The 18245-nt window shown below is 41.4% G+C and overlaps 3 protein-coding genes across 8 annotated transcripts in view; 2 read left to right on the top strand and 1 right to left on the bottom strand.

Annotated features, from left to right (window-relative positions):
- The first annotated feature begins 370 nt into the window (after nt 1-370).
- On the top strand, nt 371-8396 carry SLC25A3 (solute carrier family 25 member 3). 3 transcript variants are annotated; one of them, XM_081927953.1, is made up of 8 exons: nt 371-524; nt 700-868; nt 2705-2832; nt 5175-5354; nt 5454-5635; nt 6856-7028; nt 7920-8030; nt 8107-8396. In XM_081927953.1, the coding sequence occupies exons 2-8, from the start codon at nt 715-717 to the stop codon at nt 8265-8267; spliced, it is 1089 nt and encodes a 362-aa protein (XP_081784079.1). In that variant the 5' UTR covers nt 371-524; nt 700-714; the 3' UTR covers nt 8268-8396. The 3 variants fall into 3 exon arrangements, with proteins under 3 accessions (XP_081784079.1, XP_081784081.1, XP_081784080.1); XM_081927955.1 differs by having other exon boundaries at nt 2708-2832; XM_081927954.1 differs by lacking the exon at nt 2705-2832 and adding an exon at nt 2989-3113.
- A 1043-nt stretch (nt 8397-9439) lies between these two features.
- IKBIP (IKBKB interacting protein) lies at nt 9440-17303 on the bottom strand. 4 transcript variants are annotated; one of them, XM_081927951.1, is made up of 5 exons: nt 16893-17303; nt 15993-16188; nt 15432-15549; nt 12142-13768; nt 11391-11766 (listed from the first exon to the last, which is right to left on the bottom strand). In XM_081927951.1, exons 2-4 carry the CDS (start codon nt 16160-16162, stop codon nt 12950-12952), a joined length of 1107 nt encoding a protein of 368 aa, XP_081784077.1. In that variant the 5' UTR covers nt 16163-16188; nt 16893-17303; the 3' UTR covers nt 11391-11766; nt 12142-12949. The 4 variants fall into 4 exon arrangements, with proteins under 4 accessions (XP_081784078.1, XP_081784077.1, XP_081784075.1 ...); XM_081927949.1 differs by having other exon boundaries at nt 16819-17303; XM_081927950.1 differs by lacking the exon at nt 16893-17303 and adding an exon at nt 16786-16886.
- A 685-nt stretch (nt 17304-17988) lies between these two features.
- APAF1 (apoptotic peptidase activating factor 1) overlaps nt 17989-18245 on the top strand; it is a 40429-nt gene continuing 40172 nt past the window's right edge. Inside the window, exon 1 of the mRNA XM_081927932.1 lies at nt 17989-18013. The gene's annotated coding sequence lies outside the window, so the exon portion shown is untranslated. The remainder of the gene's footprint in view (nt 18014-18245) is intronic.

Consider the following 18245-nt stretch of genomic DNA (forward strand, 5'->3'; position numbering starts at 1 on the left):
AACTCCAATGAGCAGATCTCAGTATGTGGAAGTTTTCACAAAATTTCCACCACGCACAAACTGGGCGCTGCCAACTAGGTAACCTTGTTCCTTCTCCTTCACCCAACTACTTAAGTTCACGGTCGCCTCTAGGGTTTAAACCAGACGGTGCCAGTCATAGGAAGGTCCAGCTAGCAGGCTCCCTCCAAGGTCTGGTGCTTGTTGCGCATTCGCTCTCCCTCCACCCGCTTCCCGGTGTTTCACGGCCGCTCCAAGGCAAGGCGAGGCAAGGCAATGGAGGGGTGCGGAGCAGAGAGCGGCAGAGCTAGGCAAGATGACAGGATTGGCTCTCGAGAGCGTCGGCGGAGTGACGCAAAATCCCGGGGCCGCGGCGCCCAATCGCAGCGCGCCTTTTTGGACCGCCGCTCCGCCCTTTTGCGTCAGAGAAGGACAAAGTCATTGAGGAAGGGTGATATTCGGCCTTTGAGTGCAGTCGCCGGCCGAGTAGCGGAGCGGAGGGGAAGCGGTTTCCGCCATCTTAGAAGGTGAGTCCCTGAGGGGAAGGGGGTGCAGGGGTGGCGTTTCCGTTCTCGCAGCTTTGCCGCGTGTTCAGTCCCGGCTGCTGACGGGGGGCAGTTTTGTCCCCACCCCCCACACAAGCAGGGCGAGGCGGGGGGGGGGCCTCCTGCTTAACCACATCCCTCGTTCTCCCTCCCGCAGCTTCCTGCCGCCGCCATGTTCTCGTCCATAGTGCCGCTTGTGCGGCTCAACCCATTCCACGCCCCGCAGCTGCAGCTGCAGCAGGACGGACTCAGCCTAAGGAAAGTCCCGGCCGAACCCGCGGAGCCTTCGTGCACCCGGCGGAGCCTGGCAGCCGCTTCCGCAGATGGTAAGTGGGCAGATTGGGGAGGGGGGTCGGGGCGCACGACCTTTGCCTCGGTTTCTTCTCTGGAAGGCCCCCCCGGTTTTTGAATTCTATCTCGGGTGGGGCTTCAGCTACCGGGCCCCCTGGGTTCCTCTTGGAGGACATGGAAGGTCAATGCAGGCCGGGCTTGTGCTTGGCTCACGGTGCCTTCTTGGCTGAGCCCCTTCCGTTTCCTCCCACTGGAAAAGGCCAGGATGAGTTCCCGTCTGTGCCTTGAGTCCCGCCTGTGTAGGCCTTGGAGGAGGCTTGCTCCTCGGCGACCTTGGGACTGGAAGGCGTCGGGCCTACCCATGCCTTGCATGTGGTTGGGGACATCTTGTCTTCTAGTGCGTGGTCGCCCTCAGCGGCTTAAGGATGCTGCCTGCGCAGAAGCCCAAGGCTAGTAGAAGACGGCATGTCTCCATGGCAACTAGTCAGCGGCCTGGTCCTTCCCCGGGTGGGTAACACTTTTAAAGGAGGGTGGATTGGTGGGGACAAGGTCACAGGCTTAGAATGACACTGGGAGGAGCAGGTGAGGCTAAGTAGTTTTCCACACTCTAGTTTACCTTGAAGGGTTTATTAGGTTGATACAATGTTGCACCTATGTAAGCAATCAATATTTTTAAGTCTCATAATGAAAATAAGCAAACTTCCATACAAATGTTCTCCATCAACTTCGTCCCGTTGGTGCCATGTCTGTTTTCTTACAGTGACACAGTATCTACTACTAAACCTGTCCTTTATTTAATTGCATAGGGCAGCCATATATTAGAAAAAAAGAGTGAATAGGGTTTTGTAGCACATTTAAAAGATTAACATAGCTGTAGTGGCCTGCGAAAAGAATAGACACTGCTTTGTTAGATGCATGAAGCATCATCCTCTGTTGGCACATACCAACATGTCATTCATGATATATAACTCAATTAAGCTTTGTTTTTTGTATTTAAAAAAAGAGACCCTTATAGCAGTTTCTTTTTATGTTACAAGAACCCTGGAATGATAAGAGGTTGGTGCATGTAGCTTTGAGGCAATAGTTTTGAATCTAAGATGTACCTTATACGTACTTACTTGCCTTAATTTTTTTATAATGAATAAATCCTCACAATATATTCTTACAAAGATACTGGGTTAATCATGTGAAGGTCTATTGACCAGCGAGTGTTTATATGCCCATGTAAAGAATTGCACAGCAGTAACTTGTGAAATTACTTGTTTGTTTAGCCCTTACAAGGCAATCTGAAATCAGGGCCTGGTAAGTTCCCTAAAACAATGAGCAAACACAATCAAGCTCTGTTGAATTTAATTGAAATAATTTTTTTGTTTTATATCCTGTATATATGTTGTTTTGGCATAACTGGACATTTACCTTTATCTAATATTTATGTGGCTTTTAATACCTGCACAGCACATCTCTTGGAAGAAAGTGTTGCCTTAAGCAGAATGCACCTTGTAAATACTTATATTTTGGTCATTCCTATGACACGTGCAGTAACTATGATATTATTTTGAATCCCATTCATGTTGGCATAGACATCTTTGTCAAGTAGTATACCAACCTACGTGTTGATATTGATACTGGTCCTTGAACATGGTTATTTGAAAGTGAATTAAGATCCATTTTAATTACTTTCAGAATGTTTTCAGGCAGTCTTGGTAAAAAGAATAAATGCTTTTAGTTGACCTACTACCACTTCATAAATTTTGGAAGACAAACTTGTTTTAGGAGAAAAGTGAAATTTCTTGATTGAGCTTACATAATTTAATGCTAACTTCAAATGCCAAACTCTGTAGTTTGTCAACTTGTACTTATCTCTTTTTAAGCAGAAGACTATAGCTGTGCATATGGCTCTGGCAGATTCTTCATCCTTTGTGGCTTTGGTGGGATTATTAGCTGTGGTACCACGCACACAGCATTGGTTCCTTTAGATCTCGTTAAATGCCGAATTCAGGTTTGATTGCATGTCAAGTTGGTTATCATAGCATGATAAAAGTGTGAAATCTTACTAATCAAAAGGAAACAAGGATTGGATTTCACCCAAATAAAGTTTTTTATATCGTTGCATGTAGTTTATTTAACAGCATGGTGTGTCTTTTCTTTGCTGCAGAAGAATACAGTTGTGAATATGGCTCTCTCAAGTTTTACGCTCTCTGTGGCTTTGGTGGGGTCCTAAGTTGTGGTCTGACACATACAGCAGTGGTACCTTTGGATTTAGTGAAGTGTCGCATCCAGGTTTGTATGCTGCCAAATATGGATTTCCCCCCCTATCATTTGGGATAAAATAATTGGACAAATTTTAAATTGAGCCAGATTTAGTTAGGAACCATGTAACTGGCATTTGACAAATAAGCAGTAATGGCAGATACTTGTGTTTGAAAGCTTCATGACTAATCAGAAACCATGATTTATCAAATGTATACCTCCAGTACAAATACGTCTAAAATATTTGAGCCTAATATGTTTGAATACTAAACATTCAGAATCTTTATAATGCATGTAGCATAAAGGCTGAATGACTTCATGCATGTGTCATTTCTTTGTTGTGGAGTTATAATTTGAAGAAAAGATAATAATGATCCATGCATTTGACAATGGAAACTTAAATATGTGAGGATATAGTCAATGAGAAACAGTATGATCCTTTGCAAATGAGCTTAGAAGTTGCACTGAGTTCAGTGGGAATCACTCCCAAGGAAGCGTGCATAGGATTTTAGCCATATAATGAGCCAACCTCTAGCTTTATGGCAGAAGGAAGTTGGTTAGGTGGAATGAAGAATCTGAAGTTAACCCTTTGCTTATATTTGTAATATATTAAAAAGAGTGCTCTGATTTTAGATATTTATTTCACAAAGTTGATTCAACTATTATATTCCTCTAAGGCAGCTAAAAGTATTGAGGAAATATGCTTGAGCTGTGTATGATCCAAGTATACATTACAGAAAATGTAATCCTGTTCATGCAGAAGTCAGAAAGAGGCCAGGAAGTAAGATGAAAGGTGAAATGGAACAAGTCAGTAGAGGGCGACATGAGGTAGGAAGGTAGGACCAGAGAGTATTAACATCTTATAAAGTTAAATATATTTTTTTACAAAATAGCATATTGCCAATTTCTGCATAAAATATTTTTGTAATATTGAACAGTTTTTACTGATACAGATAGGTAGCCGTGTTGGTCTGCCATAAAGTGTGCATGCACACTTTACACGAAAGCTCATACCAAGAACTAACTTAGTTGGTCTTTAAGGTGCTACTGGAAGGAATAGTTTTTACTGAGATTGCACATATCTAGGCAAACCTTAAATAGCTGTAACAAATTGCAGCCTTTTTCAGAACATTTATTCACAACTTTTCTGAGTACTTCTTTTTACAATTGATTTATTAATTGCTTCCTAAACCATCGTTTCAGATGCATTCACACATAAGATAATGAAACAGTTGAACACAAAAGCTAATACATTTAAAACAATACAAAAACCCTAATATGTGGACACTTGTTAATTACCCATTTATTCAGTTGAGACAGTACTGGTGTTCTTACAATGAAGAGTAACAATTCATCCCACCCCAATGTGCTGTTAGTTTTGGTGATATTAAAGTTTGAATATCTGCATACTCATACTGTCCCTTTTTGCTTTCACATATTCTTGCAGTTCAACCCAAATTCCATCTTCTTTCAATTAATGCAAGTCGTATTTGCTACTGCCTTAATCCTTCAAAATCCTTCTCCCAACTGAAGCACATTTCTAATATGTTGCTTAATTGAACATTTCAATATTGGATGATTACAATTCTTCTGTTGTAGAATTAACTTAGTTATATGGTGCATCACAGCTTCCAGTGTACCACGTAGAATGATACACTGTTAGAACTGGATGTGTCTTTGATTAAATTTCCAAATTGATGAGTAGAGCTGGTTTGGCCAGTTGCGTATATCTTATATATGCATATATATTTAAATTGCTTCAAAACCCAGGAATCTTATACTTGCAGCCTATATTTGTTCTTTATCTTACTACTTGTCACAGAAATTTCTCTTTTTCCCCCCTTCAAAAATTACTTCCACAAAACCTTTCATGAAGTTCTGCAATCATCTTGCCACTGTCAGTTGACTTGTCATTTTTAACGTTTTTAATCTTTCTCTTCACTGCATTCTTCTTCACTTGGTAAAAATCCTAAACTCTTTAAAACAATCATTAAGTACGGTGTTTATATGTTTGGAGTATATTGGTTGTTGCTGTGAATGTGAGAAAGGTTAAAAAAATTATTAACTGCTGACTTCTCAAAACTTGTTTAGGTGGATCCACAAAAATATAAGAGCATCTTCAACGGCTTTTCAGTTACTGTCAAAGAGGATGGTGTTCGTGGTTTAGCAAAAGGATGGGCTCCAACATTTATTGGATATTCCATGCAAGGGCTCTGCAAATTTGGTTTCTATGAAGTCTTCAAAATCATGTATAGCAACATGTTGGGAGAGGTAAGTTTATTTATCCTGCAGTTCAGCACCCCTTTATTGTGAATTTGTCCAAGGAATGTCATATGAACATATTTTCTGGTCTGTTAAATTTTATTTCAGGAAAATACATATCTGTGGCGTACATCACTATATTTGGCTGCATCTGCCAGTGCAGAGTTCTTTGCTGATATTGCTCTGGCTCCAATGGAAGCTGCTAAGGTGCGCATTCAGACACAGCCTGGGTATGCAAATACACTGAGGCAAGCTGCTCCAAAAATGCTTGCAGAAGAAGGTGTTTGGGCGTAAGTATTACAGCAGTTAAACCAGGGCCCTAAAGTGGCTCTTGATGATCCTGCACAGCTCCTTGTTTATGAACTGTTTAGCTTTGATCATGGGTATTATTGCTTTAGACATGGAGCAGAGTTCTGAGTCCTTAAGCAATATGAGCCAACATGCTCCCTTAGATCCATCTTTGTTAGATGTCTCTTGTGCTGAGTTCTGCTTACAGCTTTGGTTTTGAGTAGTTCCAGCCAAGAGGGATCAACAACTTTATGGTTGTACAGTCAAAGATGCTTGAGTCATTGGCATGTGAGAATAATATACCTTCACTCTGGTCTTTTATGTTCTGATAGCAATGGCTGTAATACAATACATGTCATTTTCCACTATCAGGATTTGGCTGGATTGTGGACATTTATCAATCAATTCCAAGATTAAAGACAAAAGGGACTATATACCCATTGTTCTTTTAAGAAAGAAACACTGCAATGCAACTGTGTTTTCACAATCACTAAACCTAATTCAGTCTTTGCTAATATTGGTGTGTGCATAAATCAGGGGTCAGCAAACCTTTTCAGCAGGGGGTCGGTCCACTGTCCCTCAGACCTTGGGGGACGACGACTATATTGGGGGGGGGATTATGCAAGAGCATCATGAGTCCCAGTGGCTGCTTACCAGTGTCTTATGAGCAGCAGGACAATGAGTGGCATGCGAAAGAGCTCTGGAGAGGGGCGGCTTAAAATGGTGACCATTCGAGTGCTGCTGCTGGCACCAACAAAGCCCAGCCCCCTTCCTCCTCTAGGCAGGGCGGGGAGAAACCATGAGGAGGGAGGGAGGAGGTGCTGCTGCCGTGTGAGGGAGAGGGAAAGAAAGTGCGCTGGTGATCCACGTGGCGATTCCCAGAGCATCCGTGGGCCAGATCCAGAAGGCAGTTGGGCCTGATCCTGCCTGCGGGCCTTAGTTTGCCAACCCATGGCATAAATGACATGGTTGTTTAGGGCAAAACACCTGGTCCATACACCTGTCTTTCCTGGGGTATCACACAGGTGTCTTTCCCTGTTCTGCCTAATAGTGCCAGGTTTTGAGCCTGGGACCTACTGTATTAAAACTATGTGCTCTGCCATTGAGATTCATTTGTTACACTCAGGTAGCGTAACTGATTTGAATTCCTGTGTCTTCCAGAATTAATTCCAAATCAGAAGCACTTAAATATGGGGTTTCTAATTTTTTGTCTACTTTGAAGTTTCTACAAAGGTGTTGTTCCATTATGGATGAGGCAGATTCCATACACCATGATGAAATTTGCCTGCTTTGAAAGAACTGTGGAAGCGCTTTACAAGTACATTGTCCCGAAACCAAGGAGCGAATGTTCAAAAGGAGAACAGCTGGTTGTTACATTTGTAGCAGGCTATATAGGTAAGGAAATACTTTTTGGAATATAGTAACAGTTTAGTATTCATGAGCAAGTCCCAAGAAGAGTCTGGCTTGCATGCTTCCCTGTATTCTCCCACGTAGGCAGATGAAAATGCCATCAGCAGCATTTTATTTCACTTTCATAGGATCTTGGTTTGCCCTTGCATACAGATGAAAAATAATAGTATAATAAACTCCAGCTTTATGGAACGCGGGTGGTGCTGTGGTCTAAACCACTGAGCCTAGGTCTTGCCGATCAGAAGGTCGGCAGTTCGAATCCCCGTGGCAGGGTGAGCTCCTGTTGTTGAGTCTCAGCTCCTGCCAACCTAGCAGTTCGAAAGCACGCCAAAGTGCAAGTAGATAAATAGGTACCGCTTTGGCGGGAAGGTAAACGTCGTTTCTGTGCACTGCTCTGGTTTCACCAGAAGCAGCTTAGTCATTCTGGCCACATGACCTGGAAAAACCGCGGACAAACGTCGGCTCCCTTGGCTAGTAAAGTGAGATGAGCGCGGAAACCCGAGTCGTTCACGACTGGACTTAACTGTCAGGGGCCCTTTGCCTTCATGGTTTAATTGGCTTGTTTTGAAACTGACCTGCTTGACAAGCACCAGGAAGCCACTGCCCTGAATCACACAAGTCACATTCAGATTTGTGGATGTTGCACACACAATTGGCCAATGTCTTTAGTAGGTCCTGCAGGATTATTGAATTATCTAACTGCTTTTAAAGTGACAGGGGCATCTAATGATACAAGTATGTTATGTAATGAGTTGTGGAGATCTCATCTCCCTATAGCAGTTGTGAGTCAGTCTCCTGTTGACATAGGATCTTTCTGCAATATGAATAAACATATTAATGAATATTTTAAATTAATGGTGACTACTTGCTTTTCAGCTGGGGTCTTCTGTGCCATCGTTTCACATCCTGCTGATTCTGTGGTATCCGTGTTGAACAAAGAAAAAGGCAGTTCAGCTGCTCAAGTACTGAAGAGGCTCGGATTTAAAGGTGAGCATTTAAGCTGATACTGAACTGTGAAAGTGCATGAATAATTCCAGATACTAATAATGTTATGTTCCAACAGGTGTATGGAAGGGTCTGTTCGCCCGTATTATTATGATTGGTACTCTGACAGCACTACAGTGGTTCATCTATGACTCCGTGAAAGTTTATTTCAGACTTCCCCGCCCACCTCCACCAGAGATGCCAGAATCTCTGAAGAAAAAGCTTGGTCTTTCTGAGTAGATGGATCATGGACTGAATGGCTAAATAACATCATGAAACTTTATACACATGGCAGTGTAAGAGAATAAAGTATTTGTTTGCTCAGGCCTCACTGTTGCTGTTGGTCAAAATAAAGTACTAGATTGACAAGTGTTTGCCTTAGTTTTCAGCCTGTTGGAAAAAATGGTTTCATGGCGGCTAAGGGAACTGGGCTGGTCTACTCCTGAAAAAGGACCCCTCATGTGTTGCTACTGACAGTCGGTTAAAGCAGAGAAGAAAATAATGAATTTCTAGTATTTTACAAGTATGATCTACCAAACTGCTTTGCCTTAACATGGGTTCACTTGAGTGTCTGTGAAGGCAGTTCTATAAATTAGGTAATCAGGTTCTTGCTTTAGGTAATTATGTTTACAAATGTTTATCACTAACCCAGTGAGAGACGTATGTATTCAAAGTATATGTATGAGCAATTAATACTGCTGCAGCCATTATTATTGAAAGGTCTTGACATATCTATCAGCAAGGATATGTTATTATTTGTTGCTTTTTTTGCCATGGCAAATAAGAACAAGTTACACTATTTTAAAGCCAAAAACAAACACTCTATTAAAACATCCTACCCATGCAAAATGGCGGCAGTTAAAAGCTGGAGGCCTGGTTAAAAAGGAATGTGCCTGAAGGTATGTAATGATGGTGTCATGCAAGCCTTTCCTGGAAGAGCATTCCACAAGTGGGGAGCCACCATTGACAAGGCTTGTTCTTGTGTTGCCACCCTCCAGATCAGTACCTGGTCATAAATACATTGCTAAATAGGGCCTGCAGTACCCTGATGCTGTTATGGAGTGTCCATTGGCATGTGAAACAGATACGGGGATATATGCTGGTTTAGAGCCCTTTTGCAAACTGGGGACACATAGCCATAGTTATGGATGACCAGCCTGAAGGAGTTCCGAGTGGTCAGAGGCCGAAATAAAAAGCTGTTGGCAGTAATCGAGGTGAGTCATACTCTCACGTAGATGCACTAAAATCAATAGTTGTATATACATCTGTATGTTATCAGCCATCTACAAATACTCAAGAACACTGTTACCTCAAATGATCCACCTAGTGCTGTTTACAGCAGCGCCAGACATATTTCAAGAAAGCCCACAAGCAAGATGTAACAGCTGTCCTTTAATAATTGCCAACTGGTATTTAGTAATGTAATTTATTTGAAAAGTTCAGTTTGATTACAGTGTCTAATAATTGCATGGCTTCCTAAATCGAACCATTGGGTCATCTACCTTGGCAGTGGCTGTTCAGGATTTTGGAAATACCCTCCCATTTAAAAGATGTTTGCCACCATTTATACTGCATGCAACTGAACTCCATCAAGATGTATTTGTAAAGTCATTTTTCTGCCACTGAATTGGGGATCCAGAACTCTATTTCAAGAAAAAAGGAAAATCATTTCCCACAGGTATACAAATGTCTCTAGTAATTTTTCTTCTACGCACTCATTTAGTCGTGTTTTTATTATAACTATTAGCTCTCATTTGAGATGGAGTGATTGAAACTGTATACAGTACTACTCTAAACATGGCCCTACAATCCACCTATAAAAGGTATTAGACAACTTTTTAGTACCTTTTAAGTGCGTGCATGTATTACCCCAGTTGATATCAGTTCTCAACTCTAAATATGGATAATTTTTTTTTTTTTACAATCAATCTATAGATTCAGACAAATGTTCTAACTTGCCTCCAGAATGGCTTTCCTGAAAAATGGGAGGGCTGCTGATCCGGCAGAGCCTGCCCCTAATGTGGAAGGAGAGATTTCCTTACTGCACTTCAGTGTGTGGGGACATTGAGCAGAATTCTGTTTGCATTATTCTTTTGGTTTAATCTTCTATTTTTGGTCTTCTGCAATCATCTTTTTAACATCCAATACCATTCAAGACTTACTGAAACATGCTTTACAAACACAACTTTGTGATTTATAAAAGAATTTTTGATCTAGTTATCATTGATTGAATGTAACTCAATTGGTATATGTGACACTCCTACTTTTAAGACTGTAGTCCTCAATAGTTCCTTGGGTGTAAGTTGTAGTGAACATGACAGCACCATCTTATGCACGCTTTACTATATGAATTCAATTTGCTGTAAGCAGATAATAAATTCACTACTGCTTCAACCCCAAAACTTGAAGGGTAACCTAGCAACCTCAAGCAGTGCTAGAAGTGAGGCTTGATGTGATAGGACTATTTCAAATCTGAAACTTCACTTAGCTCATCACTCATAGTCTTAACATCACTCTGAGCAGAAGTCAAATTGAAGAGTTTCTTATTCAGGAAAGATATTTCTTTCTGTCTTTCCATTAGATCCCCAAGCAGTCTTCCTATTCTTAATGTTAGTTCATCTAGCATTGGTTCCAAGTGTGCCAAATCCATCTTTAAGTTGTGTACTTTTGGTTTTAAGTCATTTGCAAAGGCTACTGTTGTAAGAACCTTGGCTCTATCACTTTCCAAATCTAAAAGCTTATTTAATTGCTTGTTAAGTTCAGCATTCAGCTCAGATGATTTTGTCTTAATGTGTTGTATTTGTCTGGCATTTTCAGATGCAGAGCTCCGTAGTATTGTGGTCCTATCAATGCTGTTTGTAAGGAGAGTCCCTATACTTTTTATTGTAGTCTTTTCAGCTTTATCAACTTTGTCTTCTAGAGTATGTAGATTCTCTACCAGTGAGGTTACATCTGCTTCAAGACCTGAAATGCGTCTAATATCAGTCTTCACAGCGGCAATCTTTACAGAGAAGTTATTAGTTGCTGAAGTTATAATCTCCTCATACTTAGTAACTGCATGAAAGATAGATGTTAAGTTCTGCTGACGCTCCTCTTCTTCTTGACTTAACTTACTAGACCAGATCTGCATGGTGTTCATTTCCTCCTGCAGCTGCTTCATCTGAGCAATTATATGAAGATCTTCCAGTTGCTCCATTAAGCTTAATGTCTTCTCACACTAAGAATTAAAAAAAAAAATCATAAGAAAATTGCACTTTAAGTTTATACCAGCTGTCTTGAAATTTATTTAAACGATTAGTGTACAATATGTTCTTTAGTGTTTCCCTCAAACTTTAAAGGGAGAAAGGATGTGCAACTCATACATACGTTTCTGATTAATTTATTAAACAATGGTGTTAGGTCCCAAAAACAGGCATAATGGAGTGCAGGGGCGTATTTAGTTTTCTAGCAATGGGGAAAATTGTAAATCTTGATTCTCATCAACAAGCAGTGTATGGAAACAAAGAGAAAAACATGTGAAAACTGAGGAAGAGCAATCAGACATTGTCTTCATCCTCACTTTACAAGTTAGCTCCTTAACAGTTGTGTATTCCAACTAAGCAAAACAAGATAATATAATAGCTTGTTATAATTACAACTGATGTTCTTTCTAATAAAATACACTTTGGGTGGCAATATTCCAGAAAAATGCCACACAGGTGAATGCATACAAAACTAGCATATAGTACTTTAATAGGTTCTACTATCCAGAAAAGGGACGCAGGTGGCGCTGTGGGTTAAAGCCTCAGCGCCTAGGGCTTGCCGATCGAAAGGTCGGCGGTTCGAATCCCCGCGGCGGGGTGCGCTCCCGCTGCTCAGTCCCAGCGCCTGCCAACCTAGCAGTTCGAAAGCACCCTCGGGTGCAAGTAGATAAATAGGGACCGCTTTCTAGCGGGAAGGTAAACGGCGTTTCCGTGTGCAGCTCTGGCTCACCAGAGCAGCGATGTCACACTGGCCACGTGACCCGGAAGTGTCTTTGGACAGCGCTGGCCCCTGGCCTCTTGAGTGAGATGGGCGCACAACCCCAGAGTCTGGCAAGACTGGCCCATACGGGCAGGGGTACCTTTACCTTTACCTACTATCCAGAAAAAATGGTGTTGCTGCATTTTAGTTACTGTTAAAGCAAAAAAAATGTGTTTGTGAGAATAATGGTTGGTTTTTCAAAGACATGCTCAAAGGAAAATTGTTGCCTTCCTGCCAATCACACCCAATTGTACCATCTCATTCTAAAAAACTATTATTTTTCTGACTTGCCTCATTCTGTGTAGCATATGCAAGTGGTGAAGTGGGAATACCTTTCATATGACAATATGCCTGTGGCTTTATTTCATTTCTTTCCATATCAATTAAATATCTATATTTTCCCCTGCCTTTACTTCATAAAGCCCTTATTTACATAGCTGTCAACTTTTCCCTTTTCTTGCAAGGAATCCTAGTCGGAATAAGGGAATTTCCCTTAAAAAAATGTTGGCAGCTATGCTTATTTATCATTATACCTCTTAGCTTTGTGATCTTATATCTGTCCATACCTGCTTTCTCTGAAAGCATGGTGTTCAAACTTTGTAACAGTTAATCCTGCAAAGGCATTTAAAACAACCTTTTAAGCTGAAATTAGTCTAAGTACATTAACTTGAATAATACAGCTTAACACATTAACAGATATTGTAAGTCTTCCTAATACAATGTAGTATTTGAGGGGTAAAGTACAACAAACATGCAAATACATATTCCAATAAAAACCCCACACAGGAATGCAAACGTATTTTCACCTTTTCAAAGTTTTCTCATGTAAAGGGGAAAACTTTGCTTATTTCAGTGAATACCAGTCAGCTAACTGAAGTTGCAATTGCTTCAACAATACTGTACTGTTCATTATGACTAGTTCACTCATCATTCACACTCTGGTAGTTTTCTGTATTTTTTTCTGTTTCTGTTGTAGCTTCTGCAAAATCATGGACTTTCTCCTTTAACACAAGCACTTCATTCTGCAGTCTTAGTAGGCTGTTATCATACTGCATGCCTTCAAGAGTTTTTTGTATGTCCATTATATCAGATACAGCTTTCATCATTTCATCTTCCACGCTGAACACTTTTGTAGTCATGTCTTCTATTTTCTTCTCTACAGCCATCAGATCTCTTGATATTCTAACAACAGAGTGAATGGCATTCTCTATTGCTGGTAAATGAGTTTTGCACTCTTCTAGTTTGGGTTCATAGCCTGCAAGCTTTTGTCTCAGATCATTATTTTTGGCTAATATACTGTTCTGCTGTTCTTCTAATTTTCCAACTGCCTTGGTATCAGACTGCAGCTGCTGCTCAACTTTAGCCAGTTCATCTTCCTCTTGCCTACTTAACGTTTTGAGGTTTCTTACAGTACTGTCTTCAAGATCTTTCAGTCTTTCAGAAAGGGATTTTAGTTTTTGATCTGCTGCATTGATTTGAGAGGTCACTTCAATATGTAAAAGCCTGGCTTCCGATTTTAAACTGCTAGTATTTGTATCCAGTTCAGTCTGGCTCTTTTCCCAGGACTTGATTACATTTTGAAATTTTGCATCAGTGGTCTGCATCCTTTTAGAGAGTGCCTGCTCACTGTTCTGAATGTCACTTATTATGTTACGGAGGTTAGATACTTCTTGTTCAAACTTGGTCACCATGGAGAGAAAGAAAGAGGCTTCCTGCAGGATACCCGAAGATGATTCAAACTGCATTTGTAACACAAAACAATGTCCATCTTCACTTAATACAGATTTTGCACTTTTTAAAATATAAAACAAAGGTTTCTATAAACATAAGTTTTAAGATACATATTCCAAATAAGTCCGTGTGTGCGTGGGTGTGTCTGTATATATGAGAGAGACTGAGTCCACATGCATTTGGCAACTAACAGTTTGTTGATTCATATTAATCTGTTCTATGCATACTTTCAAAACTCTGAATAGCTTTATTTAAAAAAAAACTAAACAAATTTCACTTTAGAATTAAAATTCCAGAAACGTGTTTTGAGTTGGCCAAATGTATTTCAATATGTTGCCATAGGGAGGAATGAATTGCATTACAAGGTAGCCTGGAGGCAGTAATTTCCTACAAAACAGAATGCTCAGATCAGATATTGAGTGTTCTGAAGTATTTCAAAAATTGGATTATTTTGCAGTTTTAAAACAACAAACTTTGTTCTGGCACATGACAATTCTTATTTGGCACTGGATAGCAAGACTTTTAGTTGCTTTTGTAAATCCACATGCATACATAGCCTTAAGTCTATGGCTGACATCCAACCCATAGCCCACTTGTGCAAATGGGTCTCCCCCCTGCAGACCACACTCCCCCCTCCTCCCAATTTGCTCTGGGAAGTTGGAGGACCCTTCAGAACATACTGGAGGGTACGGGGATGGGGGAGAGTAAAAGACAGTCCTGTTGTATCTTCTAGTGTAACAATGGTCACTCAATTTCCAACCTTTTGGCTGTCTTTGTAACAGCCTGATCCTCTGCATGGTAGAAAAATCCAGGGTTGAAAAGGACATACTTCCATTTATGGCATGATTATAATTGCAACATTTGTATGAAATATACAAGAAATGAAATGTCATCCTAGATCAATGACATTTTTCTAAAGCTGAAGCCATGGCTGCAATCCTATAAGCACTTATGTGTTTAAGTGCCATGAGCAGGGACTAAGGAAGCAGGGCTGTGCAAAAAAAAACAGACCTTAATCCTGACACTTCTATAGCTGTGTCATTCAGAAGAGCAATGTGCAGCAAAATGAATGTTGTTTTTTTTAAAAAAAAATTAACATCAGAAAGTAAAACATCAAAAGAAAAAGACAATCCATTTAAGCTACAGTCTCATGATCACAAGACTTACACAATAAATATTAGAGTATTTTTTTCATAAGTAATTGCATTATACAAAGTAAAACTTGAAAGCCATCTAAATGAATGCAATTTCAAACAGCATAAATGCTTCTGGTAGGGTTACTGATAATAATTTCTGAATACATTCTTAATAAGCATTTATTCAGTATTATGGCTCTATAACTGTTTCAAAAGGTAAAATAGTGGCTGCAATATGATACAGACTTATTTCTCAGCAAGTATGTTTAGCAGCTCAAATCAATTTTTTCTACTCAGAAAAAAGTTCAGTGTGACTTCCAGGAAGTTTGTATAAGATTGCAACTTTAAGCATCTGGTTTTGCGAAAAGAAACTGACTTAATATATGGATGGCAAATGTAATTACTAAACATGATTTTGCACCTGAGTGTAGTTTATCTAGCAAGGTACAGTTAATACTAGTTAATGAAAAATATCTCAGACTTTAGAGAAGTTGAGAAACACCCACACCATTAAAATGACACCCATTTGAATTACCTTTTCAGATATTAAGTTAATCTTATTTTCTGTATCTTGAAACTTGGCAGCTTCCTGCTTTAATAAATAGTATTTCTCTTCCACTTCAGCCAGCTGTGCTGACTGCTGAAAAAGAAACCTGGGAAATGTAGAAAAACAGAAAAGCAAACAACTTACAAAAGCGATAGACTTTTCCAATGTTACTACTTCAGTACAACTTGCAATCCAAAAATATTGCTGCATAAATATTGGAATGAACTGACTCAGCAATTTCTTGGGTAGCCCAATCCTATATGTTTAGTTAGCAGTAAGTTGAGTTGAATGGGATTTATTCTCAAATAATTGCATGTACGATTTCAGCTTATCCTTGATTTTATAATTCAGATAAAAATATATGCCATAATTAAAGAGCAAATGTGAAGGACTCCGTTAAGGCATGATGTTTATAATTAACAGTATAGACAGATGACTTGAGCCCCAAAGCTGTACCTGCCAAGCAGCTGAAGATGAAGAAACTGGTTTGGGCTTATCACTTGCAGAAGACATCAGTGTAAAGACAAACTTCCCAATCATTTTGCTTACCATGTCAGCCCTAGGCAAGCTATAAGGGACAGTAAACTCGAGGCCGTTCGTGGGTCCCACCAGCCGGACTTTTCATCAACAGTAGTCCTCAACATTGGTGCTGTCTTCCCTTGATCTTCAGTTGATTTGCCTGAAAGGTTAGCTTTCCTTCTTTGCTTAACTTCAGCCATATTTCCAACGTCTTATACGGGAATGCCTGCATAGATCAAGCGGGGGTGGGGTGGAGGACAACAACCCGCTACTTACAAATCTTTTCAAAAATGGACTGAGCATCGTTCCCCCCCCCCAATCCATGTTTCATTAAGAAGCAAGTCAGTGGAGTGTTAGCCTTGCAGAGGCATCTTAAGCCTGCCTGCTAAGGAACGCAAGTGCAGAACTAATAATAATAATAATAATAATAATAATAATAACAGAACACTAAAATACAGTAACCTATTAAACATTAAAAGCTTCCCTAAACAGGGCTGTCTTCAGATGTCTTCTAAAAGTTTGGTAGTTATTTTTCCTCTTTGACATCTGGTGGGAGGGTGTTCCATAGGGCGGGCGCTACTACCGAGAAGTCCCTGTAACTTCGCTTCTTGCAGTGAGGGAACCGCCAGAAAGGCCCTCGGCGCTGGACCTCAGTGTCCGGCCAGAACGATGGAGGTGGAGACGCTCCTTCAAGTATACTAGACCGAGGTCGTTTGGGTTGCAACCCCAAACAGCCTTGCACCCTTCATGCTTATAACCCCTCATTCAACCCGTTCCCTTTTCTCCTTGCTCCCTAGTTTAGCACCCCACCCACCCCCGTTACCAAGCAGGGGGCGGAAGTTCTCCCAACTTTTACCTCAGCCCCGGGTCTTCACGCGCAGACATCCACTTCTCGGCGCCACGTCAAAGCGCATGCTCGCCAATACTCACCCCACCCGCCTAACTTCGCGGGCGCGAGAGGGGCGGTCGAACGGAATTCACGAGCAACGATGGCGAAAGGCGCGCGCGCTTTCTTCCTTCCTTTCTGGTTGGCTGGCGGGTGCCGCGCATACGGCAGCGCGCGCACCCGCGGCCAACTCGGGTCCACGAGCCTCCGCGGCTTTGTTTCCCCCTGCGCCTCGCGGGGGCTCCGTCGAACTAGGCGCCTCCCCTCGGAAGGTGCGGTGCGGACTCGCCCCGCCTCCGCTCAGCCACTCGCCTTGCCCCGGGGAGGAGGAAGTGGCCGCTATTTCCTGGGTGCCCCACCCGGGGCGAGAAGAAGCAGACCCTGTCAGGGAAGCTGCGCCCCTACCCCGCTCCCCACAAAGCGCGCACGGTGCTCCTCAGGTAACCCTTTCGGCAGCCGTGAGGTGAGGGGGGCAGAGGGGGCGTAGCCTTGTGAGGAGAAAATAAGAAAGACACGAACAGGCGCGAGAGAGGGGGTGGGGAAAAAGGGGGTGAGAGACGGTTTGGGTGCGGGTCACACATAGCTTCGCATTGCTAAATTATCCGGGGCGGGGGAGTGGGCCGCCTGCCTATTGACTTCTCAGAAGTCCGCTCCTGCACTGTATTTCTTGATTAAGGCAAATGAGGGGCTGGGCTTGGGCATTATTACATAGCTGATATATTTATATGCATATATATCCCCGGGGCAGTCACTAAATTCTGATGGTAATCTGTTGCCTGAAGACGCAACTGGATGCACCTGACCGCGCAAATCCCAGTAACAATAGATTATTCGGTTTTTCGGATGCACTTCCTCAAGTCTTTTGTTCCGCATAATTCTGATGGCTTATGTGGGCAAATATCAGAGATCATATGTCATCCCTCTATTTGCCTTTTGTCTAGGCGGTAGTTTGTCCTTGCATATCTGGAGCAGAATGGCTTCAGTTGGTGAAGTCTGGAGACTTAACATTATATTGCAAGTTTGTTTTTTGCTTGTGTGTGTATTCAGATGGGTAGACAAGATAACTGGCAGCGTGTGCTTTAAATAACTTCTTCTATACTTGGAAGATACGTTGCTGTTGCCAGCAGCTTCTTAGCAATTGTATGGACCAATAAAGTATAAAGAGGTAAACAATAGTCTCCTAGTGTGTGTTGCACTGTACTACAGAAGTTTGTAATGGATGTTCTACATTAGTCTAGCAGCGACTTCTACTGGAAAGTCTTCTGTTAACTTTATCTGTGTTCTAATGATGTGTGTGTTTTTTAATTGTCATGTGGATTTAGCTGTGTTTTATGTACAATTTCATTTGTCCATTGCTTGGAGAGCGCTTTGATCAAGTAGTTTTTAAACCTGTAGAG

The sequence above is a fragment of the Podarcis melisellensis genome, assembly GCF_964234715.1.
Source record: "Podarcis melisellensis genome assembly, chromosome: 10".
In the NCBI taxonomy this organism is placed as follows: Eukaryota; Metazoa; Chordata; class Lepidosauria; order Squamata; family Lacertidae; genus Podarcis; species Podarcis melisellensis.